At 38.1% G+C, this 15,065-nt stretch overlaps 2 protein-coding genes across 7 annotated transcripts; both read left to right on the top strand.

The window, feature by feature from the left end:
* Window positions 1-116: 116 nt before the first annotated feature.
* On the top strand, window positions 117-6,136 carry LOC147873643 (15-hydroxyprostaglandin dehydrogenase [NAD(+)]-like). Of its 3 annotated transcripts, none has more exons than XM_087350285.1 (7): window positions 117-193; window positions 1,390-1,487; window positions 1,979-2,105; window positions 2,675-2,781; window positions 3,697-3,873; window positions 4,878-5,047; window positions 5,762-6,136. In XM_087350285.1, the coding sequence occupies exons 2-7, from the start codon at window positions 1,395-1,397 to the stop codon at window positions 5,889-5,891; spliced, it is 804 nt and encodes a 267-aa protein (XP_087206411.1). In that variant the 5' UTR covers window positions 117-193; window positions 1,390-1,394; the 3' UTR covers window positions 5,892-6,136. The 3 variants fall into 3 exon arrangements, with proteins under 3 accessions (XP_087206411.1, XP_087206412.1, XP_087206413.1); XM_087350286.1 differs by lacking the exon at window positions 117-193 and adding an exon at window positions 807-908; XM_087350287.1 differs by lacking the exon at window positions 117-193 and adding an exon at window positions 1,073-1,093.
* Window positions 6,137-9,997: 3,861 nt separating this feature from the next.
* LOC110839836 (PI-actitoxin-Avd5a) lies at window positions 9,998-14,186 on the top strand. 4 transcript variants are annotated; one of them, XM_087350270.1, is made up of 4 exons: window positions 9,998-10,123; window positions 10,787-10,866; window positions 12,759-12,917; window positions 14,008-14,186. In XM_087350270.1, exons 2-4 carry the CDS (start codon window positions 10,812-10,814, stop codon window positions 14,064-14,066), a joined length of 273 nt encoding a protein of 90 aa, XP_087206396.1. In that variant the 5' UTR covers window positions 9,998-10,123; window positions 10,787-10,811; the 3' UTR covers window positions 14,067-14,186. The 4 variants fall into 4 exon arrangements, with proteins under 4 accessions (XP_087206396.1, XP_087206394.1, XP_087206395.1 ...); XM_087350268.1 differs by having other exon boundaries at window positions 10,005-10,163; XM_087350269.1 differs by having other exon boundaries at window positions 10,011-10,163; window positions 10,754-10,866.
* The last annotated feature ends 879 nt before the right edge of the window (window positions 14,187-15,065 follow it).

The raw sequence follows: 15,065 nt of genomic DNA, 5'->3' as shown, positions 1-15,065 counted from the left end.
TGCCTTAATGCTTTGTATCAGTGAATGCCCTTTTTTACTTATCTCATGTACTATGCTCTCCCCGTAATCTTTTAAAGCACCAAAATAATTAGCTGTTACGTAATCCCCATTATCCTATAAATGATGCTAGTGCTGAGAGCAGCCCGAGTTAGTGAACTTCTTCGAATCCGAAGAGAAACAATTTCTTGACAAGGTAAGAGGCATCTACTGGACTAGTTCTTTATGGGTTAAACATAACTGCAACAGGATTCTCAGAGGCAAAGAAAAACAACAAAAACAGATACTTATTTTCCTTTGTATCGTTTCTCAAATGCCAATGAAACTTGAGATGTTTTAGAGCGTCGATAAAAACATTCAAGGACTGCTGGCTAATTTTCCACTAAAACATGTTAATGATACGACATTCAGAAAGGATTGCAAATAGATCGGGCCGGAGAAGGAAGTCGACATTTTGTAGGGCACGTGTAAAATATCTAAATATATATATTTCGGGACGCAGCTGGGTCGCAACAAATAGTCCTGGGTCCGAGCCGGTTATAATTCCAAAGTATCGGCACATGCAGACCACTGGCCGAAGTACTGTTAACGTACCAAGGATGGGAAAAAAATCTGTCGTTCAAAACAAACCTCGCCACGTTGACCTCATACAAAAACAAGCATTAAATTTCGATAGCCTTGAATCCAAGAGATTAATTTCCTCAGCTTTCTAGTAAGATTACAGCTGTTACTGTGGCCGAAGAAATTATCGACACAAGAAATGAGACTACTCCCGCTGGAAAATAAAGTTTAAAGTAAAGACAATTTTCGCTTCCGCCTCTGCTACAGTAACGCTCCTCTGATCACCCTGCATATACAGTCTTCAGGCGCGCACATTCGTCCAGAACACAGCAAAGACGATCAACCAGTAGGTAGGGTCTACGTAGAATATCTCAACCAGCGGGCTGATGCGGCTTCCAATGTGGGAAAGAAAAATACTGACAATTATAGGAACTGTTTGTAACATAATATTAGTAGCATTCTAACGAACTATCACGAACTGTCAGTAAAGTGCAGTCATCTATAACCCGACGGCGTGCAAGCCGATAACAAAAAGGTGAAATTGTTCAGCAATTAAAACAGGAAAAATATTAAGAGACTTCCTGCGTCCATCAAATCCGTACAAAATTGCACAAATTCAAAGTATTGCCCCTATGTCGAAAAATCCCATCATATTAAACGACGTGCTTTGAGAAATTTGTGCCTATGACAGCATTCCAATAACTAAACTGGAATTAGAAGTCCTCATTCAACATTACCTCCCTTTCCACTTCAGTGTAGTCTGATATTATGTGTTTCTGTGTGTGGACCGATCAAGATTAGACACCAAGTTTGATGTGACTTCATTTACAGGTAATATGAACCCAAAGGGGAAGGTAGCTCTTGTAACTGGAGCAGCGAGGGGTATAGGACTTGCGATTGCCAAGGAACTTCTTCGAGAGGGAGTGAAGGTATTTTGAATAATAAGAGTTTTAACAACAAAGTGCATAAGAAATCTACAGCAAAACTAAGGGCACAGAATTGGGTTAAATCCCTCAGTTATAATGCTCCAAACCTGAGGGAATATTTTAACGAAAGTAAAGGAGCATCTTCACTTAAGAAATATCACAGCAGACTGAATTATTATAAGCAAGTACCATGTTCAAAGTTGCCCATTGTCCATTGTTTGAGGTAGACAGCATTTTGTAAGTTGGCTATTTATTTTCTGATGATAACACCAACAAACTCTTGCTATATAACAAAAACCTTGTTGTTATGCTTGCTACTTCCCAATGATAATTCAATTTTAAACTGCTGCAATGTTGGCTTAATCGATTTTACGTCTTCAATGGTTAGATTATGTAGGAATTAATACTGTTCAAGTCACAATCATTCAGTTATAAGGTTCATAATACAGACTCAGTGAATTTTGTCGGTTACTGCAAAGAATTTTATTTTCCAGGGACTTGCAATTTGTGATATCCTGGTGGAGAAAGGCAAAAATGAAATAAAGCAACTGGAAAAAGAATTTGGAATAAATCGAGCAATGTTTATCAAGACTGATGTTTCCAAAGAGGACGAAGTCGAAGGTTTCTCACAAGTTCATGAATTTATATTGTGCAGTGTTGCTGTCTTTGTCTAGGTTTATTCATATTAATTACTGGACACAAAATACACAAAGAAAACAAGACAATCTCTGCTGGAAAGCAATGAAAAACAAGTGGCTCAATTTAGACACAAGATCATAATTTATAATATCATTTTAATGACATTCTAAAATATTGATTCTGTATTAATTCTTTCAAACATAGGAATCAAATAACAAAATAATGTAAGAATTTCATTCAGACTCATTAATCAACTGTCACATCATCAAAGTAAACTTACTTAGTAATAAAACCAAACGGTATTTTACATGAATCTCTGTAACTAATGCCTATATTATGGATCACTATTCATAGCTACTTCCTTAAGCAACAAACTATACCAGTAATCTCCAGAAATAAATAAATAAATATTCAATGTTCAACATGAAATGTTTTTCCTACTTGAGATTTTGGAGACTGGAACTAAAAGGTTAAAACATTTGGGATGCAGTTTCACTGTTTCATTTTTATGGTTTTGCCACTTGTATTGTCTCTTATAATTATCTTTTCAGAGGCTTTCAAAGAAACTATCAAGAAGTTTGGTAGTCTAGACTTTGTCATCAACAACGCAGGTTTATATAACGAGAGAAAATGGAAATATGAAGTGGCTGTCAATCTAGTAAGCTGTAAAAATAACTGCATATATTGGGGGCCACGCATTACATGTCATGGAACATAATATTTTTACATAGTGTATCAATGTATACCCAAGGGGCAGGACTTTAAAATACAAATCTATGAAAAGACTTTTCCCCTTTTTATAGGAGGCTAAAGTAATTATTATGTCTAATTTCACAGTTTTGTACTCTTTTGCCTTAGTTATTAAGAATTTAATTTTTATCTAATACATAAATCCCCCCTACACTGCCTGAATTCCTCTCTGCCCTGCTGCTAAGCAACCAAAATAGATTTTCATAAATCAGAAGATTATCACTGTTAGATTGGTTGGCAAACATTAATTCATAAAATAATCACAATGAGATGCCACAGCAGCAAATGACAGAACATTAGTTAACCGGAATATACATGTTACAATAAGTAAAAAACAGCATTATGTTACAGTACAACAGAGTTCATCAATTAAACAGGCGAAGACTGAGTGCTTTCACAGGTCAAACAAAGTAAGCATGCAATAACACCAAATCATCTCCGCAGTTCAAACGACATCATTAAATAACAATCTCAAAGTAAGATGGCTATCTTATGGGTTGTAGTTCCATGCTGTCTCCATCATTACCCTGAACCCTGATGATGGAGGCAGTAATAATCCCTGAAACATTGGTAAATTTCTGCCAGACTACACAGCGCTACAACCCAGGAGACAGCCTTCTTCATACCCAATGCTGTGAGAACCTCAAATCCTACTAAAATGTCAAACTGAACAAAACTGTGGTTTCACATATCTGAGCAAGCAGCGAACTATCTTAATATTCAAATTACTTTTACCTTCTATAGACTGTTACAATTTAATATTATCTTTTTTCTGCAACATGGCTAATGTGAATTGTGTTTCAGTAATTTCATTTGTTTACAGAATGGGGTTATCCATGGTACTCTAATGGCCTTGAAATACATGGATATATCAGCGGGAGGAAAAGGGGGCATAGTGGTCAATATAAGCGCAATAGGTGGTCTAGGAGCAGGAACATATGTTTCAGCAATATACAATGCCACACACAGTGCTGTTATTGAACTAAGTCGTGCTTTTGGGGTAAGAAATGCTACGAGAATCATTGTGCCTCTATGACTGTGACATGAACCACATTTATGCTGCTAGAGTACCCAAAACCAGAGTCATGATTCCCATTCATTACCATCAAGAACTCTCACAAGCTTAATTATTTGGCACCTATTCCGCACTTATCACATATAATGTATTTCAAAACTTTTTGCAAGTGTCAATATTGAAGTAAGCATTTAGCATTCCCTTCACTGCCCTTCTGTGTTCTTTATGTAAGCAATATTAGCCACTGTCATTCTAATTATTATTGTTCTCTCGTTTAGACTATGACATTATTATTGTCACTATCATCATCATCCATACATGTGCCCATTCTTCCATGATATATATTTTGTATATCTTCCTTATCTTTGTGTCTGTACCCAGCCTTTCTCAGTGAACATTTATTTGATATTTATATTTCTCATGACCTGAAAGTAATCCTATTTTTATCCAAGTTTTAATGCATATCCATACCACTGTATTCTAATTTACAGTTCAAATTTAACATTTATTTGCTCTGCATCATGTTTTACACATGGCCCAGAAGACTCTTTGTATCACGCCACTATCATTAAACCCCCACAGAGTTAAAATCAAGGTGGCAGCCCCACAGTATACAAATACAAGTCCCTATTCCATATGATAAAGGTTCAAATAGATACATTTGTTGGATACATCTGGACTCCACTTGTCAACTGACCTGTTCCACAAACCCTCTGTACTACAAAATATTGGAAAAGCAATTACAAGTTTCCTACTTTTTCAGTGGAATTGTGGCATGCTTTATAAAGTAAAATTTACCCATTAGTGTCCATGCATGCACTAGCACTCAGGTACACTGTAACTCTAAGAGATAATAGTCGCCTGGCAAGACCACAGTACACGATTTCAAATCCAGTGTCCCCACTATTGAATTTGAAAAGGTCCATTATCTTTCATCATTAAACACCTAAAAGGCTAAAATTTAAGGTGGTTAATTTTTCATGTTACAGTCAGATAATTTCTATCAAACTACTGGAGTCAGAGTGATGGTCATTTGTCCAGGTTATACAGAATCAGAGATCATTCCACATGATCAACAACAGTTACTTGCAATGCTTTACAAAGATGAGTGGGTGGACGACTTTTATAACTTAATACAAAGACTTTCACCTCAACAGAAGTAAGTACAGTTTACCTGGCACTAAATCCCAAACTTGTAAATTTAGTCTGAGTAAAACCATGAAAAGCTGATAAGAGGATAAATCTGGATTGATAAGAATTATATGAAATACATTATGATTGAGCTCTTTAATGCGCTCAGAGTATAATCAAATTTTGTGGCTATAACTCATTATATTCTTTTCTTTAAATGCTTCCAAATACAGAAAAAAGCCAAAATTATTTTCATTAATTAGAGTGGATTTCGGTTAATTGGGACACATCGGTCTAGAACACTTTAAGCGGGTATCCCAATTATGTGAAGTTCCCCGCGAAGAGTTAAAAAGGTTTGTTCTATAAAATTTGTCCCAAATAAATGGCTTCCCCGATTAACTGATGGCCCAATTACCCGGAATCTACTTTATACAACTTAATGCTCAGTCTTTGTACAAATTTCAGTTTTCAATGTACCTATACTACTTGAAAGATGTCAAACCTAAAGTTCACACATTAACCAAATATGGTAATTATATGAAATTACAAAAATTAACAACAAATGCCTTCAGTAAAGAACTGGATGATAAGTGCACAAAAGTCATTTTTAGAAAGTACTTCTTATTCACTTTAATTTACAGTTCATAATCATCCTCTCATCTCATTCAGTCCTGCATAACAAATGCAGTGGTTACAGCATCTTTAAATAATCTTACATTTTTTCTTCTTTTCCCACAACCAGAGCAGAGAATGTTGGCAAAGGTGTGCTGCACATGATTCGCGAAGGGACGCCTGGTTCAATATGGATAAGCATCAACAATAAACCAGCATATCAGATTGAAATCCCTCAATACGAGAAGCTGAGGGTGTAGTCGGAAGTAAACATAAAGTGACATTCGCTGCCTCACTTGTTATAAGCAAGTGAATGAAGATCCATGGTGCAAACAATTTTAGCCTCAGTTCAAATATATTAAACTGATTATATAATTTTTTTGTTAACACCTATAAGTGCAAAAATCAAATTAAGGAAATTTTACTTTTGTTTCATGATCTTAACAGTTCACATTTAATGTTTACATTATAAATATCTCCAATAAAAATATGTGTATGAAGCATACTGCAAGATTATAGATGACTGGATTTTGTTAAGTGGTGAATAATGCAACTTTAACTTGTGGAGACCCACTGAGATGAGATACAGAGTGAATCAATTTTTGGCAATGTAAAAAGTTTTCAGGATGGATTTAATTACTTTTCAAGTACTACTTAATTAGACTAAACTGTTACTGAGTTTTACCTAGAGTCAACCTTCTTTCTCCAATACTCCTTGTCGTCAGTAGGGCGAAATTCTTTTCTGTTTGTGACACCTCAAATATATTTAAGAAAGTAGAGTACAAGCCAAAACCACGTAAACAAATAACGGGCATTTTATACAAAGAACTATATGTGTTTCTGGGCTCACGTCGAGAGTAACTCGCTAATTATGTATTGGGGAAAAACTGCTTCCAAACACAAGTTTACAGAAAACTGAAACACTATTCAAGTCCGACATTCGTTTCCCGTAAATCTCACGGATCCAGTGGAACCTAAACAAAAATGACTTTCACAAATGTTGAGCGAAAAACCACTGGTGTGGAATCGTAGTACATCTAGTCTCTTGAGGGGAATATAAAGAATTCCAACTTATAAGCAATATTATTAAATTGCATCTTGTACAGGGATAATCTGGCCTAATGAGACTACTACCCGAGACGCTAGAGTGAGATGAGAAACAATTATAATTAGTTATAATAAAAACAGCGTTTAATATTGATAATTGACATGCGTATGTCACAAAATTAATGTACGATTATCACGACCCTGGGTACCGAAAATATGTTCTTCCTTCAATGGTCTAGAAAGACAGACACAAACAAAATGTTTCCCTGCATACGATCCTTCAGTGAACCTCTCACTTCACTGACAGTTATCAGAATTATGTATTGACTGTCTTCAGGCAGTATGAACAACTGCGCGTTCAACATACGCGCCATTAACCACGTTCCATTTACATGACATTCCCCGACTGATATATCATGAGAATAATCATAATAATAATAAAACCAGACTAATTCATTTTGTGGAACTCGAAAACAAAATCACTAAAAGGTATATTTCGCCAGAGGCAAATTAATGGATACATGACGGGAAATTTCAGAAAAGGTCTCACAAATAAATTTTATTGATTTTTCTAAAAATGTGCAAAACTTTGATTGTATAGTTTACATTCGAACATAAGGCTAAAGGTATAGTTTAGCGAAATTATAAATAATATAAGTTATAGAATATAAAGTACCGATCAAATTTCTGTTGCATTTCTAGAATTTACATCCATTTATCCTGGTGGCGGGCATTTGTCAGTGTAGCTCAGCAAAGACTTCAACAATCGATAATACATTAAATACACTTACTTTATGTATGTGTATATATACATGGGCTTCTACTTACCTTCGGAATTCAATTCCTGCATTCCCATGGACTGAATTTACATGTCGGAAATTCTTTGCTCAATCGCTAAGACTGTACACACAAGCCAGAAACCGGAAGGCCACTGAGCTCAGAAGCACACGAAGGTCTGCAAGAAGAATGAAAAGAACCAAAATAAGAAAGCGCCATGATGATGTAACAGGAGGTGCTGGATCTTAATCGAGCACATGAGATCCTTGTGTATAATAAATATAATTCAAGATTAATTATTAATTAACTAACTAACTAGAAGGCTTACGGAACCCGAACGTTAACCACCGAATTAACCAAAGTCCTTCTGAGGCTTTGTTAACCCAACCCCCAAGCTGGAGAACCACCCCTCGTCGGCTGTCCGCGACTGCTTGTTCAATATATTCGCAGCTAACCTCCGTAACTGCAGACTGTTCGTCCACGTGCAACCAGAGGACACGCCATGGCGTGGTGACAGAGACCCACTTTAATTATTAGGCGAAACATAAATACCATAAAGAAAACACGAAGGGTCTACTACACGCTGGTACAGCGACTCGTCTGATAATAAACACAGAGAAAACTAAATATATGTCCGTGTTTCGTCGCCATAATCCAGAACTAAATCACATTATAAAGATAACTAATAAACTCTTCGAAAATGTGACAAAGTTCAAATAATTCAGAACAACAGTAACAAGTGAAAACCACTGCTAAATTACGGCAGATTAAACACGGGAAATGATTTTACCACCCGGCTCAAAATATTCACGTCTTCAAACTAAACACCTACAAATAAAAATATGCCACAATGTGAATTCTACACATTGTTTCAAACGGTCTCACGCCCTAATATAAGAACACAGGTGAGGGTGTCGAGAACAGGATGCTGACAACAGTATTCGAGCTTCGTCTGCACCAGAATCTCACTGTTTTATTGGGGCAAAGCATCTGTCACTCATGGGGAAAATAAAAAAAAAATACAAACAAATTTATTTTGGAAACCTGAAGAAGAGACACCACATGAGACAAGCGTCGATGACAGGATAATATTAAACTGTGTTCTATACAAATATGGTGTAAGGATATATACATATACTGCTTATAACTAGCACGAGATACGCTGATGGCCGAGCAGTGAAATTCATTCCATCAAAAGTGACATTTATTAACAGCTCAGCGACAATCAGCTTCTCAAGAAGGACTCTGTTCAGTGGCGTTAGTTGTGAGTTACAAAGTTGCGTGTGTAATCAATCCTACGTTATAAAAACTGACAAAAATTTACACAACTATCGGGACAGTGTCCTTCAATACAACAACACCGGAAATGTCATAATTAGAAGCAAGATAACAATTCAAAATATCGCACGTGGCGGTGGGGTAGGCATTGGGCATGGGTACGCAGGTTGACATCCTGCTCTTGTAAAATAAAAAGTTCCGGAATGTAGGCACGGCGTCACAATTCTTCGGCGCTCGAGAACATCTGACCTTGAATATTTGGGAATGGTGCTAGCGACGTTAGTGTGCTGAGGTCAGTAACTTTTGACCCTGGCGTAGTACTAGGCCTGCACACGCCCCTAAAGCCTGAATTTCCCCTCATATGACGTATAGGGTTCCAAAAAATTATTTTCTCTGCAGATTTAACTGTATGACAAGAGTTGTAGAGGACACTGTGCAAATATCATATCATATTATCGAATGTTGTGCTGTATCGTACAATAAGGGAACTGTTGGTTCTCACATGGGAAATTCGGCTGTAGAACCATTTTGTATTTGGCATCCAGTCTGAGCATATATGCCCTAAAGCAAAGTGATCGTTAAAATTGTCCGACATCGATTTATTAATTTTACAACTGTTTCATGCGTACGGACTGACGGACATACAAACAGGCGGGCGGAAAAAACAGTTTTAATAGGAGCTCCGCTGTGGTTCGAACGCACATAAGAACATTTTCTTTGCTTCTTGATAAGCAGACCTACTGTCAACGGCGAGTCAGTATGCTGCCTAAAAAAACTTATTTGTTGAAAATGGTTTTCTAGGTTCTGACATAATATGGTCTTGAAGGTGGTTATCAACATTTGGAGGAACACGCCGACTTTATCAACCCTGAAGACTGAGGCGCAGGCAACAACCTACAATGTTGCTGGGCGTCACAGACAGAAGACCACAATTGACATGTTCACCGCCGCGAGAACTTCACATTTGATACAATTAATTCATCTCGGTCTACCAGCCGTGTAAGGCGGTTGATATCTAGAGAATTCATAATACTTAGTCGCCATGAAGGCTTCAAATCATACTTCACATCTGATAGTTACCTTTAATTACAAGTCTCTCAATCACAGCGCATCGAAATGATTAACTGAAATGAGGAATAATCATTATAATGTCTAGGTAAGTGGTATACATTTTTAATTTCATCCATAATCACGTGGCAACTAGAAGAATTACGTCACCGGAGTTAGATAACCATAACTACGGACCCTGTAAAGTGTGTACGTCAGTCATTTCCCCAAGCACGTTACAGCGGTGAGATAATTTGGCCCTCCCTCTTTTATATAGGTATATAACACTGTTATTTATAGGTACATATAGATCAACGTAGTGCGCTCTTGTGCACATCATCAGGTGAGAACAACAACGGAGTCATCGATAACAGAACACTAACGTAAGTTGCGCTTCTAAATCCATGTTCCAGTGTCTTGCTCATGTTTAAATAAACTCGAAACCATAATGAACCTTTGGGTCCCATAAAGAAAGTGGGCTATTCTTTGACAAGACGAGAACACAATCGACTTTTCAAAGAATATCCTGAACCACAGAGTGAGTGAGTGACGAAGATGACAGTTTTCTGGGATGTTGCGCCGAGAAGTCTCGAAGAATTGACGACGTTTCAGAGGTTCTTACTGAAAAATGAGTGAGCCGCGTGCGAAAAGATGGGTTAAAATATAGCGGCAGACCGTACAAGGCAGAATAAAGGAACCTTAGAAGTTTCTGCATTGTCCATCTTTTTGCGCGCTCCTTACTTGTCGTGCCAATGATGGACGCAGTTTAAACGTTTGAAACGTCGATCAATTTCACGACGAAGACAGTTATCTTCATATTCGCCGCCGTGAGAACCTGAATTTCACCTGGCTAAGAAACGGACGCAAAGAAAACACCGCGTAGGAGTAAGACTTTCCCTCAACCCCTTTTAAAAGATGCATAATTATTCCAGTGAAAACAAACTAACTCATATGAAATTTACATTTATAACAGGACAACTTTCAGCGTGATATTCTTGGATTTAAGGTATAGCTGCCAGAGTTTACTTCGTATGCATTTACGATCTTCAGAGGCGACAATGAACTGCTTCAGCTTCGTATTTTTAGGTAAGCATATCAGAAATATTATTCGATGCGTAACAAGCATTTCAAAGAATTCATGGCGACGGAAATGTGTTCAGAAACTTCGTGGGAGCTTCAAAAGACACCCGCCAAAAGACGATTATTGTATATCAAATGTCAATACTGACCTGTCCGTTATATAGCAGGTAATACATTTTTATATAGGCTCAATGGACCATAGTGGAAAAATTCAGCGTGTAGTTCCTCGCAAAAATAATTTTAAAGTAATGGTTACTATATTCTTCTATCACCAGAGATTCCTATTTGGGAATTTTGAATAAGGCTAAATGCAGTCCGACGCTGAAATACAGGATGCTGTGTGCGACTGACATTATCAGCTGGTCACAGAATTACATGAGAAATTTATTAAATATTTGGTGACTCAATGTGATTCGTATCTGTTAGCACTAGATAACAGTACAGCTGTCCCACTATACGCCACGTAAACGCTTGAGGGGAAAGGTGACATAGCTCCTACTCATTCTTTACCTCGGCACTAGATGGGGGTGAGTGGTCAGCGTCACGTCCCGGCCGCGCTGTACCTCCGGGAAAGGACCCCGGTACCTATTGGATAGGAGGCTGGGTGGACCCCAGATCCGGTCTGGACGCAGATGCCAGAGGAAATATTCTCTGCCCCTGGCGGGGATTTAACCCCGGTCGTCCAGACCGTAGTCAGTCTTTGAGTACTAGACAGATCTTCGATATTACCCTCTGGTTGTGTTACTAAACCTACATCAAATTCTTTACATTGATTTTCAAGCAATTTCTTCAGACATTACCACATTAATACAGAGCAACAATCAATGTAATCACAAAAATTAAAAGATCCTGCTTTGCATTTCAAGAGGAGACAAATCACAAGCTTCTCATTAGCTACCGAATATTTACATTTCTTCACACTGCGATTATGTTATCGGACACAGAAACTGCACATGTAACGTTCTAGATCTTCACAACAAATTACAATCCCATAAATCCTGATTTATGGTTTCGCAATAATTTCGTAAATAACATATCAGGACTTGGCCTTCTTTTCAATATTTCAAATATTTGCCTAACCCACATTCCTCAGCGGGCAAATCTTTTGTTGCTACATACATAAAAAGAAGTCAAAGTACTAGCAGTACATAGCAGAATCGAATGTTGCGGCCAAATATTTCGCTCCAGGCAAATTCCGAAATAGTTACCTTACGTCGTAATACGACCGATTCCTTCCATGTTTTTTTCCAGTTCACTATTCACTAATCATCCTATCACCAGACGCTACACAGTCTGAGCTACTAACCGCGTCATTGTTTGACTCACAAACAATATTAACAGACAGAGCAGTCATGAATTGAACTTGTGCTTTACGGGGACAAGCATCCGACTTCCGCCAGAATCTGCGCTCCAAAAGAAACTCAAAGTAGAAGTATCAGTGGGCCTAATAAAACCACCTACCAGATGTGTAACGGAACGGGGGAAAGGAACCCTTTCGGCGGAAGCAAAGATGCACGAGGTGTGATTATCACTAACGATTAACGACACATTCAATTGTTTAATATCTCGTGCTGAGGTCATACATACGTGGAGCTTTAATTCAACTTCCACTTTACACATTCATGGTGTAGTGCTTAGTCACAACTGTAAGTTAGACATAACAGTATGATCTGAAGCTTTCACGGCGCAAACATTAATAAAATCTTCTCGGGCTGTCAGCCATGTCAGTTGCTAAAACGCGACGTCACTATCCTGATGATGGGACGAAGATGGTCCCTGAAACGTTGAGGTTTTATTAATCAACACGGTTGACAGCCCGAGATGTTATCAGTGTCTACAATATTAGTACACGTAAGGAGAAAGGAAGATTTGACGTGAGCTGTGAATATTATATTTAGGAGTGATCATGGCGTTCGTGGTACTGACCGCTGCAGAAGAATGTGCATTAATTTGCCCCATGATATATGCACCAGTCTGTGCCACTGACGGAGACACCACGCAGACCTTCTCCAGTGCATGTGGACTGAACGTGTACAACTGCCAGCACTCGGAGAATCGTAAGCAACCAAATTTGTGTTCAAAGGAAACACTGCCCAGAATTTCATAGTCACTTCCAGCAAATGAGAAACTTCTCTGAGGAAGGTTAGCTTAGAACTCAGTCTATTCTACGTTGGGGCCTGAGTCTCACCTTGCGTAGGCACAGACACACTTTACGCTACATATTGCTGCATTCTTGATGCATTAGAGAGTACAGAAAAATCACAAATGCCAATATTTTCTTCAATGGTTTCTGCTTTTCTCAGAAAATCAATTTGCGTAAAATGTACGTTGGTAGACTCATCGCAACTACAAGGTTCTTCTTCTCTTTTCATGTACAAGTTTCACAAGAACCAGCCATTGGTCCATATGCCGAATCAGATAAACCAAGTACACATCATCCCACAAGAAACGTTCAAAGTTCATTTTAACATTATCCGCCCATCAGCGCTGAGGTCTTCCCATTGCTCCCTTTCCTTCAGATTTTCCGACTAAAATTCTATTCGTATTTTTCATCTCTCCCACGCCTGGGAATGCCCAGCCAAACTCATCCTCCTTCAATTTTATCTTCCAAATAATATTTTGTAAAGAGTAAACATTTTGAAGTTCCTCATCATGCAGTGTTTACTATCCTGGTAATTTCTCACTCTTGGGTGCTAACAGTTTTGTACTCACCTGTTCCCAAATATTATTAAAAAGGGATAAGGCAGAAATTATAGATGGGGCAGTTATGCGAAATATCCCTGTGTAAGTGCATATTTTAATCCAAAGTATATATGCCTCATACATATTACAACGTCATTCCTAATAACGTTACAAAATACTTAAAATATTACAAATAAAAAACATGTCTAAAATTGGCACATAAAATTGAGACTGGAAAAGATGATAATTGAACCAATTGTATCAATCATAGAAACTACCCCACAAGGAGAAAATTTGTCATACGAAAATATATTCTGCCAGATACATGTAATATCTTGACAGGTGTTGTCTCTCGGAATTCTTAATACATTTATGAACACATGCATATGAAAATTCAGAGTATAAATAAAATTATCATCAGTACTATGTCTTTATTCTGTTATAATATATTTTTTACTTCTATAGCACTCCGACTTCTGAGAAGTGGCGCTTGTGACAGTGATGACTCAAATGTCGACTCTTAAAGCGACGACAACAGGTCCACTGACACCCATGACTGCTCTTCAATGAAATACATCAGACAAATCTTGTTGTAGTAGCATGAGATCATATTACAAAATAAATAAAACAGAGTTTCAAAAATAGCCTATTATTCTTTATTTTACTCTTTTATAACTGCCTTCATACACAAAGGAAACGAATCCTCAATTTTAAACTGATTTCCAAATTCTTAAAAATTCGGAAACTTGATGGAAATGAGAGACAAATCCATCTTCGGAGCTGAAAATGGAGGCAGCACATTTCCCCGGAACATTGGCAGCTACTGACGAGTCTAAACCAGTGGTCTTCAACCGGTGGTCCGCGGACCGGCGCCGGTCCGCGAAAGCTTTCACCATGCTTTCACCCGACTATACCGCTACACTATTCGGAGAATTCCCAATGTTGCGGGGCGAGCGGCGAGTATAGACGAAGTGCGCGGCCGCCGAATGAGAGTATTGCGTCAGCTCGCCTGTCGACGACACTGTGACATTAGAGTCCTGTGGAGTAACGTTGCAAGGGCGAGCTGGCTGAAATTCTTTTAAAACTAAGGGTCGGCTGTGTTAAGTGAGAAAGTAGGGGGAGGACTCACATGTGGTCTTTTGGGGGAGTAAGCCAAGAGCAGCATTCGGGAAGTGTGTCTGGGCAGTCGTGGAAAGTTTCTTGAAGGTAGAGGTTAAGACGTTTATAAGCTAGTGTTTTGAAATAAATACATAATAAAGGTATAATTAGATTAACAGTAAATCATTATCTCTCCGTTACACATCCGATCCCCGTGAACCAGTGGTCTTCAACCTTTTAACACCCGCGACCCGGCGAAAATAGGAGAAATATTTCGCGGACCGGCGTCAGCCAGAAATAACAACCAATGTAGATAGAATTTTATTTATTAAATCTAATGTTATAAAATTACAATTGTTGGTTAGTGCGACATCTGCTGCTGCTTCTTTGTAAGCAAATTTGATATACGTGGTTGCAGCGTTGTT

Source organism: Zootermopsis nevadensis, unplaced genomic scaffold (assembly GCF_977971745.1).
Source record: "Zootermopsis nevadensis isolate Lab colony 2312 unplaced genomic scaffold, Znev_1.0 Znev_ptg000017l, whole genome shotgun sequence".
Classification (NCBI taxonomy): domain Eukaryota; kingdom Metazoa; phylum Arthropoda; class Insecta; order Blattodea; family Termopsidae; genus Zootermopsis; species Zootermopsis nevadensis.
This window is presented reverse-complemented; position numbering and strand designations above follow the sequence as displayed.